Consider the following 14660-nt stretch of genomic DNA (forward strand, 5'->3'; position numbering starts at 1 on the left):
TACATACCCTCAAGTTCTTTGAGTGCCGGGAAAAGCAAACGGGCGATTCCAATGTCAAGATAATATGGTTTGCACAAAAGTTTTTTATTTATAAAAATCACAACGGTAGAAATTAATAATACTATATAACAAAAAGGAATGCTTGTTGACGAAACAAAATAACACAGTGTGGGTGCGGCGAATGCAATTTGTACATATGCATGAACAATATGAATTTGACTACAGACTAGGAGACAAGTAGACAAGTAGAAATGTGAAATATTGCAAAGGGCAAAGGGTTCTGGGTAGGTGTTTTAAGCAGGTTTCATGCCAAACCAACTCATTTTCCAGTTTAATGTGTCGTGCAACAGTTTCTCCTCCTCAGATGTCAGCTGCAGTAATGTGGAAACGGCACGGATGAGGTGACGGGCTTCGACCTAACAGGACGTACACAAACAGATGGATATAGGATATTCGATTATGAGAAAACACACAGTGTAACCACATACCTCTCGACTTGTTAAGAACTTCACAATGACATGCTTTAGATATTGGAAATTGACCTCGTCCATTATGATGCAGTTGGCTTTGTCACCGCCTGCGAGCGACTCGAGCGCTATTGTGTGGTTCCTATAGGGAGTGATCACTTGATGATGGGAATCACTCTCTGAGGAGATTTGCGAACTACGGAATTCCTTTTGCAGGGTCTTTTTCAGGTCTACCAAACGCTGGTTCAGCGTCTTTATTGTCTGATTGTGCCGCCAAAGCATACAAAACATTGAGTCTAAGTACCAACAACACTTCACTTCACTTCCAACCATCTCACCTTATTTTTCTCCATGATCTCCAGCTGCACCTGTTCATACTCTGCTAGCTTCTGTATATTTTCCTGGGCTGCACTGCTGACCTGCTGCAGGGCTTTCCGGGACTCGCACATGTCATTTTCAAGCTGCTTATTTCTATCCTGCAAGTCGATTGCTTCGCTACGCTCGAGCCGCAGCTGCTGCCGTAGTATGTCTTCGCTTTGAGAGATCTCCGCATTTCGAAGTATTGAAGTCATTTTCTCCTCGCGCTCGACTTCCAATTGGATCAGCGTCTCCTCGAGTTGGTCTTGCTTTTCGCTCAGTTGGGTTCGCAGCTTCCTTGTCACCTGTTCGGCATTGTTCGCATATTCGTCAAACCTGTCGTCGGCCGCGCCGAGACGTGTCTTGAGATCTTTAACCTCTGCTTCCAGAGTTTGCTAAGAAAATGCAGTTTATTCGTGTTTAAATATTGTTAAAGGAAAGAAGCTACCAATTGAATTCGAAAACAGTTTAATAGAAAGCAAAAACCATTCAACTGAGGTACATACATAAGTAGTTGGTAAATATTAATGGGTTTTTAGAAACGAATCAAACTACTAGTCAGGTTTTGGGTTAGTACTCAATCATGCGGTTTAATTAGTGCGACAAGTCCCACTGCAAGTCGTCAGCTTCAGTGGAAATACTCACAGATTTGTTTCGCTCAAAGATGACTTGCTGCTCGTTCTCCTCTCTACATTCTTTTAGAGCCAGATTCAGCTCATCGATCTCCTCCTCCAGTAGCCTAACCTGCGCTCAAATTGTGACAACACGGTATAAGAACACTGATGCTGGGATATATGACTGGCTTACCTTATCATCTCTTTGTTTTATTTCATCGATGGCCTTCTCCAGCTCAAATGCCACTTGCTTGCGTGTCTCTATGGCATCATCCCGTGCCTTGAGCGCCTTGCGCTTCTCAGTCGTTTCCTCTGCCACCTGCTTTGATAGTCGACTCACTTGCGTCTCCAGCGCCAAGTTTTGCCCACTCCAGGAACCCTTGATATCGGACAGCTGCAGGTGGGCTTCCTCCAGATGCTGCTCGAGCAGTTTGTGCTCTCGTATGAGCGCCTGCACTTGCTGCTCTGGGCTGAGCTTGGTGAGGGATTCCAGTCGAGACTCCTCTACTATATTCATGCGCAGCTTTAGATTCCGATTCTCCTCCTGCACTGTCGCCAGCGTGGTGGTCAGCAGATTCTTTTCCTGCTGTGTCGCATGTCGCAGGCGCTGCAGCTCGTCCCGCAAGTCTTCTGCAACTGATTCAATCGGTCGCAGGCGTTCCAGCTCCTCGGCCAGATTCTCAATTTGCTGACTATGCTGACGCATCGAGCCCATTCGATCCACGGCTTCTTGCTCGCGAAAGCTGAGCAGATTCTTCAGCTTGTCTATCTCCACTTGCTGTAGATTTTGAATCTTCTCCTGCTCCTCGCAGTACATATCCTTCTGCATTTGGGCCACCTTCACGCTTTCCAATAGGATCTCGTTGGTCTTGTCGACGCGCAACTTTTCCTCCTGCAGCTGCAGCAGGTTCTGGCTGAGACTGGACACTTTGGCGGTGAGCTCATTGCATTGGCTCCGCAGCTGGCACAGTTGTTCAGACTTGAGGCGCATCGAATGTCAAAAGAAAACAGATGTGAAACCATACTCCCAGTGTTTATATACACAAAAATAGACGTTTTTTTCCTCTTACCTCGCTGTAGATCATGCCACCGCCCACATCATCAGTCGAGTTGGAATTAATGCTAACTCGGTGGCTCCGTAGCCGATAATTATTGTTGTTAGCATAGCGCTGCGGCTGCTGCTGCGGCTGAGATGCCGACGTAGACACATCTTCGCCGGTCTCCTCCTTGATTCTGTTTTTCAGCGTCGCAAACATTCTGATTACTATTACGAGGCCAATAGGGTCGTCCTCCTTCTGTTGCGAATCGAAACTTTTTGTGTATGCGTTTGAACGGAATGGAATATTGTAGCTACGTGGGTGGGCGCTCAGTAAACGTGCCTGCCAAGCGTTTATGGCATTTCGTTATATCTGTCTCCAGCGTGTGCTACTTGCTTATCAGAAAAATGTAAATTTTTGTAAACACTCGATTGGGGGTTGGGACCAGTGTGACCGTGGACTTATAGATAAAGTTTATCGCCCAACCGTCAGAAATATACCAAACTATACCTTTTAGTTTTCAAAATATACCGTATATCCTATTTCATTACCTCTGTTTTTATATTCTGCTTAATATTACCAACTAGTTGTGATTCTCAGCGATAAAAATATGGTTTTATCCGATAATAGAATTGCTTGCAAAATAAAATTAACCCAATCTACTCCATCCTTTAAAACTAAATTCTTCTGTCTGGCTACGCTGTGTTCTGCCAGGGCTGCAAATCTTCCGATAGTAGACGCCGAAAACAGCTGTGAATGCGCGGTAATTTTTCCAAAAAAAAACAAATTGTGTTTTGAGGTTTTTGTCTTGTTAAATTCAAATAAGTAATTCCGCTGAAATAAGCAATATAATCATCACAGTGTAGTAACATTTACCCTGAACGGGACACACAGCCATGGATCAGTCCAAGCAGGCTCTTCGCGACATTTGCGACAATGCAAATCTCACTTGCGCCTCGTCCTTGAAGGAAATTACACTTATTGAAACTGTCACCAGTTTCCTTGAGGAGAATGGAGCGGCCGAGATAGACAGAAAAGTGCTGAGAACACTGGCAGAGGCACTGTCAAAAAGTGTGGACGAGTAAGTACCCAAAATGCATAATAATATTTACCGATATATGGGAGGATTCTGTTTCACAGAACAGATGATGGCCATGTGCCCGATCTTGCCCACTGTGCGCCAGCAGTTTATTTATTTGCTGATCGGAGAATAATACGCTCGCTCTCTGCGGTGGCTCTCCGAGTCCGTGAAAGCCTCCCCTATGTACATACGTGCCATATGCCATACATACATATGTATGGACGTACTGCCCCCGTCGCGTTTGTTACCCACCCCAAAAGTTTCACGAGAGCAAGCGAGAGCAGCGCACAATGCGCTCCGGGTACAGTGGAAAATGCGTAACGTAACATCTGCTTTCAGTGTGTGCGAGCATTTTCCTTTTTCAGAGCAGATGAGGCTGGATTTTCTCCGTCTCGGCGATGCCTCGCGTTTTTGTTCAGTCATTTAAGTTCTGGCTTTCGGTTTATTTGGACGTAGAAGATTTTGAATTAATTTCGCGCTGATATTCTACTCGTTTGCTGTGCTTGCGCTGTTCGTTATAGTTCTACATATATACACACTCATAAATACATGTGCATATGTAAATAATAAGAAAACAAACTTGCAGTTGAATTAATCAAAAGCGTTGTCCCTATCGTGCGTGTGTATATACATATTTGTATATATAAGTGAAGATAACAGTGAAGTTACAGAATATATACATGTAAATAAATGCAATTGAATCTGTAGATAAAATGTAAAGGAAATGCATACATAGTACCATGAAGCAACTATAATTGTTTCATGCATAGTACATGCCCATACATATATGATTGTATGCGGATGTATAATGAAATATACATACATATATGTATGTATGCATGTAGAGTATCTCGCGCGCCCTGTTTGTGTCGTTGTTGTTGTTAATTTGTTTTGTCGCCAGCGATGCTGCGGCTAAATTTAGTCGCGCAAAAGTATAGAAATTAATTTGTTGATTCCCAATTGCTCAATCCACACACCCGTATCAGCCAAGCCCTCCCAGCCCGCCTTATCAGACAAACATTGGACGTGACACATGTGCATGTAGTAGTGCATATTTACACGTGTATGTAGCAGGAGATGATGACCCCTGGAGGGGGGTTGGATTTCTTTGTTTGCTGTAAAAGCGCACTCTGCCTACCCTTGCCAGGATAAAGTACAGTGTCTGGTGTACCGTTTGTATGTATGTATATTCAGAGTCGCCACATTAACGGTAAATGAAGTGTCCCCCTCCCCCACACATATCACTCGATATGCTCTGCCTGCACTTCTGTTTATTGTTATTGTATCGCTCCGTTGAATACTGCAGGCGCCTTTGTGTGCCATTATCCATAGCCTGACACCCACTCGAGAGTCGCGCCAGGTAGCCAGGTAGCCAGGTAGACAATTGCGGCGGGAATGGGATCGTTTAGTTCGGATACCTGGCGCGGTATTGGGCCATAAAGCCGAAATGTACTGCACATATTCAGGTGTCAACAGGACACGTCCGAACACGTTTCCCACCGCTCTGCTTAGAGTCCACCTGTTGTTCGGGAGACGATTGATTTTCAAGAGAGCCTCTGTAACCATAGCTATGGCACGGACAGAGCCGTCGCCACAACAATTGAGTGCAAATGTTTGGCAGAGTTTCGCGTAGCCCTGTGCATTCTGGCCTGGCCAGCATTTGTCGTTCTATTGCCGTGCCGTGCCGTGCGGCTATTCCTTTGCAAATTTTTGCTAATTTCCCAAAATAAATGTGGTCTTTGTGCGCGAGTGCTGCTGGCGCATCTATGTACAGTTGGGGGGGCCGGCCTGCTCTGTGCTAAAATGTGCATCGAGTGCTTGGTCCATCCAATCCATAGGAATATATCATGCCTATCCACCGGGTTCGCGGGTTCTTTGAAGCTTCTTCCGTCCTACGGCTCACTGCGCTCTTAATTTGTAGACGGCAGCAGCCAATGACTCATAGTTTTGCCTGCCCGCCCCTTTGGACGGGACGAAGTCTGTGGTCTGTCGTCTAACTTGTGTCGTGTGCCGTGCGCCGTGCGCCGTGCAGCATCGTGAGGTATTTAGGGAATAAACCCAAGAACAGCAACAACATAACAACATCAAGCGGTGACGTGTCTGCTCTTAATTAAAAACTAAATAAAACACGAACCAATTTAAATATCAAATATAGAGTTTCTGCAACAGTGAACCATAAATAATTACAAATAAAAGTGCCCAATGTGGAAGGAAACGTGAAAAACTCAACTATGGCGGGCATATTTCGATCAACGTCTCTAAATAACTCAAATGAAACACAGGGATCGTCGCCGTACAAGCGCTTCTCATTGAACTCGGCCAGCAACCCATTTTGGTAAGTAAATGTCTCTCAACAGATTTTAGGGGGCGGAAGTTACTTCTAATTGTCATGCGACTTGTGCTCATTCAACTGTGAATTGAACTCAAATTCAGTTGCCAAAATAAATGACAGAACCGAACTTTGAATGGGTTTTGGGTGTGTTTCCCATAGAACAGATGTCAGAACTGTGAGAAGGAAGAGGGTTCGGTAGTCAAAAAGAGTTTAAACCCGCCAAGCTATCATTGTTACGCTTCAGTTGAGAGCCTACAAGAGTTGGAGATCATTAAAATCGCAGCGTAAATAGCCTAGGATTGTTTTGGAAATTCAGTTCACATCTAGTTTTCAGCGTACAAATAGGTGCATGTAATTAATTAATAGCCGCCAGTCTAAAGTGCAATCAATGCAAGCCACAAAGCAATAGTGTTGCACTCACAGATCGGGCCAAATAATTGAAACCGGTTTGGATTCCGTATACAGCTTTCCGATACAGCTGATGGCCAGCGTCTCAGTGCCAATGTCTCGGCGCCAGTACGTGACTGGAACTCACTTGGAATGGCCCGAACAAGTGGTGGAGTGCTCTGCCCATCGCTGCTGCTATGCCTGTGCTTCCTGCTTGTGGCCCTGGCCGTTCGATTGAAACCCTGCGATCTGGCCGGCCAGCTGTACATCCTGGACGTGCCCAAGTCGGAGCTGCCACTGTGGCTGTGCATTGCTGAATTCGAGAGCCGCTTCAACACCCATGCGGTGGGGCAGGCAAATGCGGATGGATCCCGGGACTATGGCCTCTTCCAGATCAGCGATCGCTTCTGGTGCTCGCCGCCCAATCAAACGGATTACTATGCCTTCAACGAGTGCAACGTGAACTGCACGCGGCTGCTGAGCGATGACATTACCATGGCCGTGCAATGTGCCAGGGTCATACGGAAGCAACAGGGCTGGACGGCCTGGTCGGTGTACGGACAGTACTGCAACGGCACGCTGGACGCTGCTGGCATCGATGAGTGCTTCCAGGCGGGCAATGAAACCAGCACCAGCTGTGCAGAGAGTGAGTCAGAGCTGGCAGACTGTGGCTGACGATGGGTCTGACGGGGTCAGACGCGGGGTCGTGGGATTTATGACATCACTGCCGAAATATGTGTGCAAATAAAATATTAATTAACGCTTAAGTTATTTCGTTTCTCTTGGCTGGTCAGAGGTCATCATTCACAGAGCCTTAATTATAGCATTTCACTTTCTATCCATTTCCAGTTCCACCAGTCCCGGAGTCTTGCAAGATGTCACCATGGATAACTCATGTAAGTAGCAGTTGGCCAGGCAAACAGATCCTAGTAGGCGGCTCGTCTAATGTTCAAGGCTTCACATACTTGTTTAGTATCGAGGCAACACACACAAGCAGTCATTCAGTTTGATAATATATTTTTTATGCGGATCTATCGACACAAAAACGTAACGACAAGAGCATGGATCGAACGCCAAATCGCAGCATGTCGCGAAAGCTGTTCAATAGCAGTGCGCATCAAACACAAAACTCTTTCTGTTGGGTCTTTCCACTCAATTATTTCCTGGTGTCGTCTTCCACAGATGCCAGTTTCGATGCGGGCCGACTGCAGGGCGACAGCCATTCGCCACTGGCCAGTGGTCGTTCGATGCGGAACGTGGAGGAGCAGATGTCGTCGCTGCGCAAGGAGAACTTCAATCTGAAGCTGCGCCTCTACTTCATGGAGGAGAGCCAGCTGGGGCACCAGCGCACAAACCATTCGGGCGAGTCTCTGTCCAAGCAGTTGATCGACGCCAAGATTGAGGCCGAGGTGCTGCGCAAGACGGTCGAGGAGAAGACGGAGCTGCTGAAGGACGCCGCCCGGGCCATATCACTGCACGAGGAGATGCAGCGTAAAGCGGAGGCCGAGAGCCAAGCGCTGATCGATGAGCTGCAGCAGCATCTGCGCCACTACGAGGTGAGTGTTGCCGCTCAAAGGCAGCGTTTGCCAGTTTCTATTATTATTTTCCACTTGGACATTTCAGGAAACGGAAAATGCCGTTGAGCGAGACACCAGAGCGCTGCTGGAGGAAAAGCTAAAGCACTTGGACGCTGAGGTGCTGCGCTTGAGGCAGGAACTGGTCGAGGCCGGCCTGCGGCAGATAGCCTGCCAGGAACAGCTGAAATCGGCACAGGCCGAGCATCAGGAGACGCTGTCCTCCTGCGAGGCCAAGATCGAGGAGCTGGCCATCAAGAACGCCGAACTGGTGGAGCAAATCGAGAAGGACAAGCAGTGCAGCAGCGAGGCAAATGTAAGTAAGGTAACCCACAGCAAAGTGGAAGGGCAAAGCAAGCAGCTAACGTGTAGAGTGGACGTGGACGAGTACGAGACGATTGTCAGTCGACTGCATGTGGATATGTACTTGCTGCGACATCAAGAGCCTTTAACCTTACTCACCGCCCAAATGCGCCAGCAGACGGTGGTTATGTTTCCTTTGAGCGATTGTCGTAGAGCCCCTGAGCTGCAGCGCACTGCCAGCAACTCGGCGCTGATCTCAAACTGGCCATTGGATGCAGCAAAGGTGACTTAACCCTCTCGCATCGACAGTAGTTTTCAACCAATAAAACGCCCACGTCGCCCACAGAATCAGCTGCACAATAACTATGCCAGACAAGCATTCCGCATGCCAGGAAATCCCTTGCAAAGCTACACAATGTCCAGCCTTGCCCGCCTTAGGCAGTTCATTGCCACAAAGTGGGGCAACATGAGCTTCTAGTAACCAACGTGGATACATCGTTTCTGTTTTTGTTTCAACATTTTTCGGTGTGGGGTGGGAGAAAAGCATCAAATTGATCGTTATAAAAAATATTCCAACTGCTATTCCAGCCAATAAATGCGAGTTTTGTGACTCCAATGTGAGACTATAGCCATTCGTTTTCTTTCTTTACTTGCAGGCCAAGCAGGAGATGGACGCCCAACTGGCGGACAACATGTGCGAGCTACAGGATGCGCAGGAGAAGCTAAAGGAGCGCGAACGCATCCATGAGCATGCCTGCCGCACCATACAGAAGCTGATGCAGAAACTGAGCAGCCAGGACAAGGAGATCAAGAGGCTCAATCAGCTGCAGCAGCAGCCAGGTCAAAATTCTGTTAAGAAAGAAGTGAGTGCTGCCAGGCAATGGATGGATTGACCCTCAACCTTTAAACACTTTTTGTATTTGCAGGAGGAGAACAGTCAGGCCAGCATATCGCCATTGGCAAGCTCTGGGCGTTCGCTGAGTGACAATGAGGCTTGCTCTTTGGAAATATCCTCGGCCCTTAGGGAACAATACGAGCACACGATGGCCGAGCAGGAGCTGAAGATCAAACAGTTGCAGGCGGAGGTTAAGAAGAAGACGGCAAATCTACAGAATTTGGTCAACAAGGAGCTGTGGGAGAAGAACCGCGAGGTGGAGCGTCTGACCAAATTGGTGGCAGCCAACCAGCAGCAGCAGCTGCAGCAGCAGTCGCTGCCGCAAATCATCGAAGATTCCAATGGCTCCATGGACTTACAGCAGTCCTTCACCGAACTGGAGTACACCAGGGCCCTGGAACGCAACAAGCTGCTGCAGCGCAAGGTGGACGTGCTCATCCATCGCCTGGGAGAGGATCAGCAGAACAGTGCGGTGATTGGACAACTGCGGCAGGAGCTGCGCCAGGTGCAGGCGGACGCTGAGAGCGCGAATAAGTGGCGCCTCGAGTGCGCCGATGTGTGTGGTGTGCTGACCAATCGCCTGGAAGAGCTGGCCGGGTTCCTCAACTCGCTGCTCAAGCACAAGGATGTGCTGGGTGCCCTGGCTGCTGACAGGCGGCACGCCATGCGTCGTGCCGTCGACCGCAGTCTGGACTTGTCCAAGAGCCTCAACATGACGCTGAATATCACTGGCACCTCGCTGGCCGATCAGAGTCTCGCCCAGTTGTGTAATCTATCGGAGATTCTGTACACCGATGCGGATGCCGATGCCGATGCTGAGGCCGATGCCAGCCACAAGACGTTCAATTCGCACGAGGAGATACGCGCCGCTGCCTCTGCCGGCGCTGGTGCCACCATCAGTCCCACATTGGAGCATCTGAAGGCCGAGAACAAGGCGCTGAAGCGGGAGCTGGAGAAGCGTCGCTGCACAGACGGACAGCAGCAGCAGCGCAAGGAACGCCGCTCCCTGCCCCTGCCCATGCAGCAGCTAGACAACCAGAGCGAATCGGAAGCCTGGTCCGAGCCGGACCGTAAGGTTTCCCTGGCCCGCATCGGACTGGAGGAGACCTCCCACAGCCTGGCGACGGCCGAGCACCGAGCCAGCGAATCGGAGAGTGAGGGGCGACGCGCCTGCTCAGCCAGACAGGAGCGCAGTCGCCACAGCGAGCGCATTGCCCAGCTGGAGGAGCAGATAGCACAGAGGGACGAGCGCGTGCTGAACGTTCAGTGCCAAATGGTGGATCTGGACAATCGCTACAAGCAGGAGCAGCTGCGCTGCATGGAGATATCCCAGCAAATGGAGCAACTGCGAGCCCTCAATGAGGCCCTGAAGGCCGAACTGCAGGCCATAGGAACGCAGGAGGATCAGCAGGTGGACGAGCTGCAACGTCTGGTTGATTTAAAGACCAAGCAGATCGATCAGCTGGAGCTGGCCAAGAGCACATTGACTGCAGATGCGCAAGTCACAGACATGGAGTTGCAGGCCGCACAGCAGAAGCTGCTCGAAATGGAGCAACAACATGCCGTGGCTGTGGACCAGGCGCAGGCTGAGTTGGCGCAACTGAAGCTGGAGGCAGCTCAGAAGCTCGAGGAGGTGCAACGCTTGCACCAGGAGGCGCTCGAGCGGGACTGGGTGGCGCTGAGCGTATACCAGGAGCAGACACGGGAGCTGCTCGAGTTGCAGCGCTCCCTGGAGTACCACCAGGAGAACGAGATCGAGCTGAAGCAGACACTCGTGGAGAACGAGCTGGCTACGCGCGCGCTCAAAAAACAGCTGGACGAAAGCACCCTGCAGGCCTCCAAGGCGGTCATGGAACGTACCAAGGCGTACAACGAAAAGCTGCAGCTGGAGAAGCGCACAGAGGAGCAGAGGCTGCAGTTGGAGCTGCTCAAAAATGGCCAGAAGCAGCGCCAGCCGCCAGCTCGTTCCAACAGCAGCGATGTATCGCAGTCGGGCTACACCTCGGAGGAGGTGGCAGTGCCAATGGGACCACCAAATGGCACTCACTCCACCGTACCAGCCAACATGGCAGTGGTGGTGGGTCGCATGAACAGCTCCTCGCCAGATCTGGGCATAGAGAGCGATGCTGGGCGGATCTCCAGCGTGGATTTGTGTACGGCTACACAGCGGGCCATACACACGACTGTGGAACTGAATAATGACACGCTGTCAGGTGTTAAAGATGGTAAGCATAAAGGATTTCGATTTGTAAAAGGAAAGAACATGCCACTAAATATTTTTCCATTTCCAGAACCCGTTTCGCCTGACACTGGGAATGCATTGAATGTGTCCCAGCAACAGCAGCAGCAGTCCCCTGCAGCAGCCACAATCGCACACGACTGTGCCAAGGTAGATCAAGAAAATGCTGAGTTGAGGCGTAAGCTAATCCGCACCAAGCGCGCATTCGAAGACACCTATGAAAAATTGCGTCTGGCTAACAAAGCAAAAGCACAAGTCGAAAAAGACATCAAGAATCAAATACTAAAAACGCACAATGTGCTGCGAAACGTACGCTCAAATATGGAGAATGAGTTATAACAATTGATTTGACGTCGTCGTCGTCGGTCACTACATCAGCATTAATCGAAGAGAGCGAGATTTGTCTTTGCTCATCTCATTTGTTACTAGACGTTTGCCATTCTCCTTGCCATACATAATCTGTTCTATTCATTTATATTTTGTCTGTTCCTCACGTTGCTAACATGGTTTTCATTGTAATTTATTTGATGTGCCTGTAAGTGCAGCCAAACCGAACAAATCAGAATCGAAACAACGAAGCTATTAGTACGAGCATACCTTTTGCATTTTCTAAAGACTGTATAGGGAACACACACAATAACGCTAACCACGATCAAGAAGATTTTAATCACCCGTTTTAGCACACCCAACCCACAAGCGTTAACAACAATGTTTAGATGCCGACCGAAATGTGTATGTAACCAGGCAATCCGGCGCACACTCATTCATATTGAATGACATATGTATAGAATATGTATATATAAATATCCGTAACCCCCTCTGTCCCGCATTTGTACCTAATCATAAGAACAAACATATATTATTTTGTCCATATTTGTGTGCCCAATAACCCATCGATTGCATGTAGCTACAGAGTGTGTTTGCTTAATCTTTATTACTCTTAACATTTGCTTTCTTTTCTTCAATCCTACCGCTCGGAATCCCCGATTTCAGTTGATCATCGAAACGGATATTGAAATAATTGTTTGATTTGTCCAACCAATTGGTCGTTGCCAATTTTGAAGCCTCATTTTGTACAATGTGTAAAAAGTAACTCCGCGCGCTGTCCCCTCACGCAGTGGAGTTTGGATGAACAATACCTAGAATCTTAAGTCATTTGTACCATGTCGTTTTGTGGAATAAAATATTTCGTTAGAAGAATTAAATGTGGAAATTCATTTGTTGAACCTATTCATTGTATTTTTTTTGCATACATTTATCTCAGTTATCTGGTTTTTGCCTTGATGGGAACCTGAGATTTCGAACATTTCCTCAATTATATAATATCCTTTTTCCCAAGGGTAGCACTAGAACAGTTGTGATGCCAAAATAATATTTTTTACAATATAAGATAAGGTATACTATACACTCCAATAAAGAGGAGTGTTTATAATACGCCAAATTGATTCCTCAATCGGATTAAATTATTGTTTCAGTGTTCAAAGACTCCGCATGCTAATAATATCAAATAGAACAACAAAATCGAGGAATGTGATTTAAGACTACGGTATATTTTTAAAATTAGATGGTATATTTTGGTATATTTTTGAGGGCAGTCTTCTGACGTATATTTTATCGATAAGTACCCTGGCTCCCATCACTAAAAAATTATTGCTCGTCATTGAAACCGAATATTTCCAAAAATCATTTAAATTTATCACAATATATATCCTGTAAGTATTTCGAACAAAATGTAGATATAACAAATCTGAGAGCCATACTTTCGGCTGTTGTGCCGTGGTGTGGAGAACAAAACGCGATACATATAGGACCATGAATCGACATTTAAGGTTTTTATGACCCAATTGTGTTGTGTGTGTGTGTCCATTGCAGCTCTCGAGAAGCTCCCGCATCATGTTTGGAAGACAGAGTGGACTTGGCAGTTCCAGCAACAGCAGCAATTTGGTGGAGTTTCGTGCCGGACGCATGAATATGGTGGGCAAAATGGTGCACCCCGATTCGCGCAAGGGTTCGGTCTACATGACCCAATCCGACGATGGCCTGATGCACTTCTGCTGGAAGGATCGCACCTCCGGCAAGGTCGAGGATGACTTGATTGTCTTTCCCGATGACTTTGAGTACAAGCGCGTGGAGCAATGCAAAACCGGACGTGTTTATGTGCTCAAGTTCAAGTCTTCGACGCGCCGCATGTTCTTCTGGATGCAAGAGCCAAAGACCGACAAGGACGAGGAGCACTGCCGTCGCATCAATGAGCTCCTTAACAATCCGCCCTCTGCACACCAGCGTGGCGGCGGAGGTGGCAGCAATGACGGCGATCTGCAGTACATGCTGAACAACATGTCGCAGCAGCAGCTGATGCAGCTCTTCGGCGGTGTGGGCCAAATGGGAGGGCTGAGCTCTCTGCTGGGCCAAATGAAGTGAGTTTTGATTGCCGCTGCTCGCTTGTCGTTTCCATATGATAGCCGACCTTCTCTTCTACCCACAAAAGCTCACGTACACCGTCGTCTCGCAACACCTCATCGTCGGGAGGCGCCTCGGCGCTGCAAACGCCCGAGAACATCAGTGTGCCCCGCACTCCCACCGCACCCAAGGGCTCCAAGTCGGGCAGCAGCCGCAGCAATCTGAATTCGCAGAGCGACACCGCTGGCAGTGCCAGCTCGTCCCTAGATGCCGATGCCTCCGGTAAGAACTCAACCTCATCAACCACGACAGCATCAGAAACGACTGGAGCCTATGCCAATCCATTCCAAGCGTATTTATCCAATCTCTCCCCCGAACATGGCGCAGGGCGTTCTCTGAACATCGACCTATCGACGGCCCTCTCGGGCGCGGAAGCCATCAATCAGCTTATTGCCGATCCGGAGCGCGTTAAGTCGCTGATTGTGCACCTGCCCGAGTCGGAGGATGCGGATGAAGATCGAAAGCAGCAGATAAAGGATCACATTACATCCCCACAGTTCCAGCAGGCCCTAGCCCAGTTCTCCAATGCCTTGCAATCGGCCCAGCTGGGTCCAGTGGTGAAGCAGTTTGAGCTCTCCAACGATGCCGTGGCAGCCGCCTATTCCGGCAATCTAGAGGACTTTGTCAACGCCCTAGAGAAGAGCCTGCCTGCCGGAACCACCATGGGTGGCGAGAAGGATTCCACCGAGAAGAAGGCCGAGCCCGAGGTCACCAAGGAGGAAAACCCCCCGGCCGAAGAGAAGCCGGAGGAGAAACAGAAATAGCATTCACTTGTCTAGCAAAATACTAATTCACGCAAGAAAATCAAACGCGTTTCAAACCAATAGTTTTTTTTGCACATTTTTAATACTATTTACGTTGTGAATAAATTGGCATGGCAAAAAGCTAACCACCAGATGCCAGAGAAACATTAT

The 14660-nt window shown here is 48.4% G+C and overlaps 4 protein-coding genes across 9 annotated transcripts; 3 read left to right on the plus strand and 1 right to left on the minus strand.

Annotated features, from left to right (window-relative positions):
• Window positions 1–67: 67 nt before the first annotated feature.
• On the minus strand, window positions 68–2922 carry LOC117578820 (golgin subfamily A member 1). Its single transcript, XM_034264574.1, has 6 exons — window positions 2509–2922; window positions 1632–2417; window positions 1470–1568; window positions 806–1219; window positions 489–728; window positions 68–416 (listed from the first exon to the last, which is right to left on the minus strand). Exons 1-6 carry the CDS (start codon window positions 2692–2694, stop codon window positions 294–296), a joined length of 1848 nt encoding a protein of 615 aa, XP_034120465.1. The 5' UTR covers window positions 2695–2922; the 3' UTR covers window positions 68–293.
• A 318-nt stretch (window positions 2923–3240) lies between these two features.
• Window positions 3241–12486, plus strand: LOC117589736 (centrosomin). 4 transcript variants are annotated; one of them, XM_034281931.1, is made up of 8 exons: window positions 3971–4238; window positions 5712–5891; window positions 7125–7171; window positions 7458–7831; window positions 7899–8165; window positions 8809–9015; window positions 9079–11272; window positions 11339–12486. In XM_034281931.1, exons 2-8 carry the CDS (start codon window positions 5788–5790, stop codon window positions 11623–11625), a joined length of 3480 nt encoding a protein of 1159 aa, XP_034137822.1. In that variant the 5' UTR covers window positions 3971–4238; window positions 5712–5787; the 3' UTR covers window positions 11626–12486. The 4 variants fall into 4 exon arrangements, with proteins under 4 accessions (XP_034137807.1, XP_034137815.1, XP_034137822.1 ...); XM_034281916.1 differs by lacking the exons at window positions 3971–4238; window positions 5712–5891 and adding an exon at window positions 3241–3556 and having other exon boundaries at window positions 7128–7171; window positions 7899–8174; XM_034281924.1 differs by lacking the exons at window positions 3971–4238; window positions 5712–5891 and adding an exon at window positions 3242–3556.
• Window positions 6384–7042, plus strand: LOC117589811 (lysozyme 1). The gene has a single exon (XM_034282043.1). It carries the CDS (start codon window positions 6429–6431, stop codon window positions 6948–6950), a length of 522 nt encoding a protein of 173 aa, XP_034137934.1. The 5' UTR covers window positions 6384–6428; the 3' UTR covers window positions 6951–7042.
• A 384-nt stretch (window positions 12487–12870) lies between the features above and the next one.
• LOC117589792 (proteasomal ubiquitin receptor ADRM1 homolog) lies at window positions 12871–14648 on the plus strand. Of its 3 annotated transcripts, XM_034282015.1 has the most exons (4): window positions 12871–12998; window positions 13159–13703; window positions 13775–13968; window positions 14074–14648. In XM_034282015.1, exons 2-4 carry the CDS (start codon window positions 13180–13182, stop codon window positions 14508–14510), a joined length of 1155 nt encoding a protein of 384 aa, XP_034137906.1. In that variant the 5' UTR covers window positions 12871–12998; window positions 13159–13179; the 3' UTR covers window positions 14511–14648. The 3 variants fall into 3 exon arrangements, with proteins under 3 accessions (XP_034137906.1, XP_034137888.1, XP_034137897.1); XM_034281997.1 differs by having other exon boundaries at window positions 13775–14648; XM_034282006.1 differs by having other exon boundaries at window positions 12985–13002; window positions 13775–14648.
• The last annotated feature ends 12 nt before the right edge of the window (window positions 14649–14660 follow it).

The sequence above is a fragment of the Drosophila guanche genome, unplaced genomic scaffold (assembly GCF_900245975.1).
Source record: "Drosophila guanche unplaced genomic scaffold, DGUA_6, whole genome shotgun sequence".
Lineage (NCBI taxonomy): Eukaryota > Metazoa > Arthropoda > Insecta > Diptera > Drosophilidae > Drosophila > Drosophila guanche.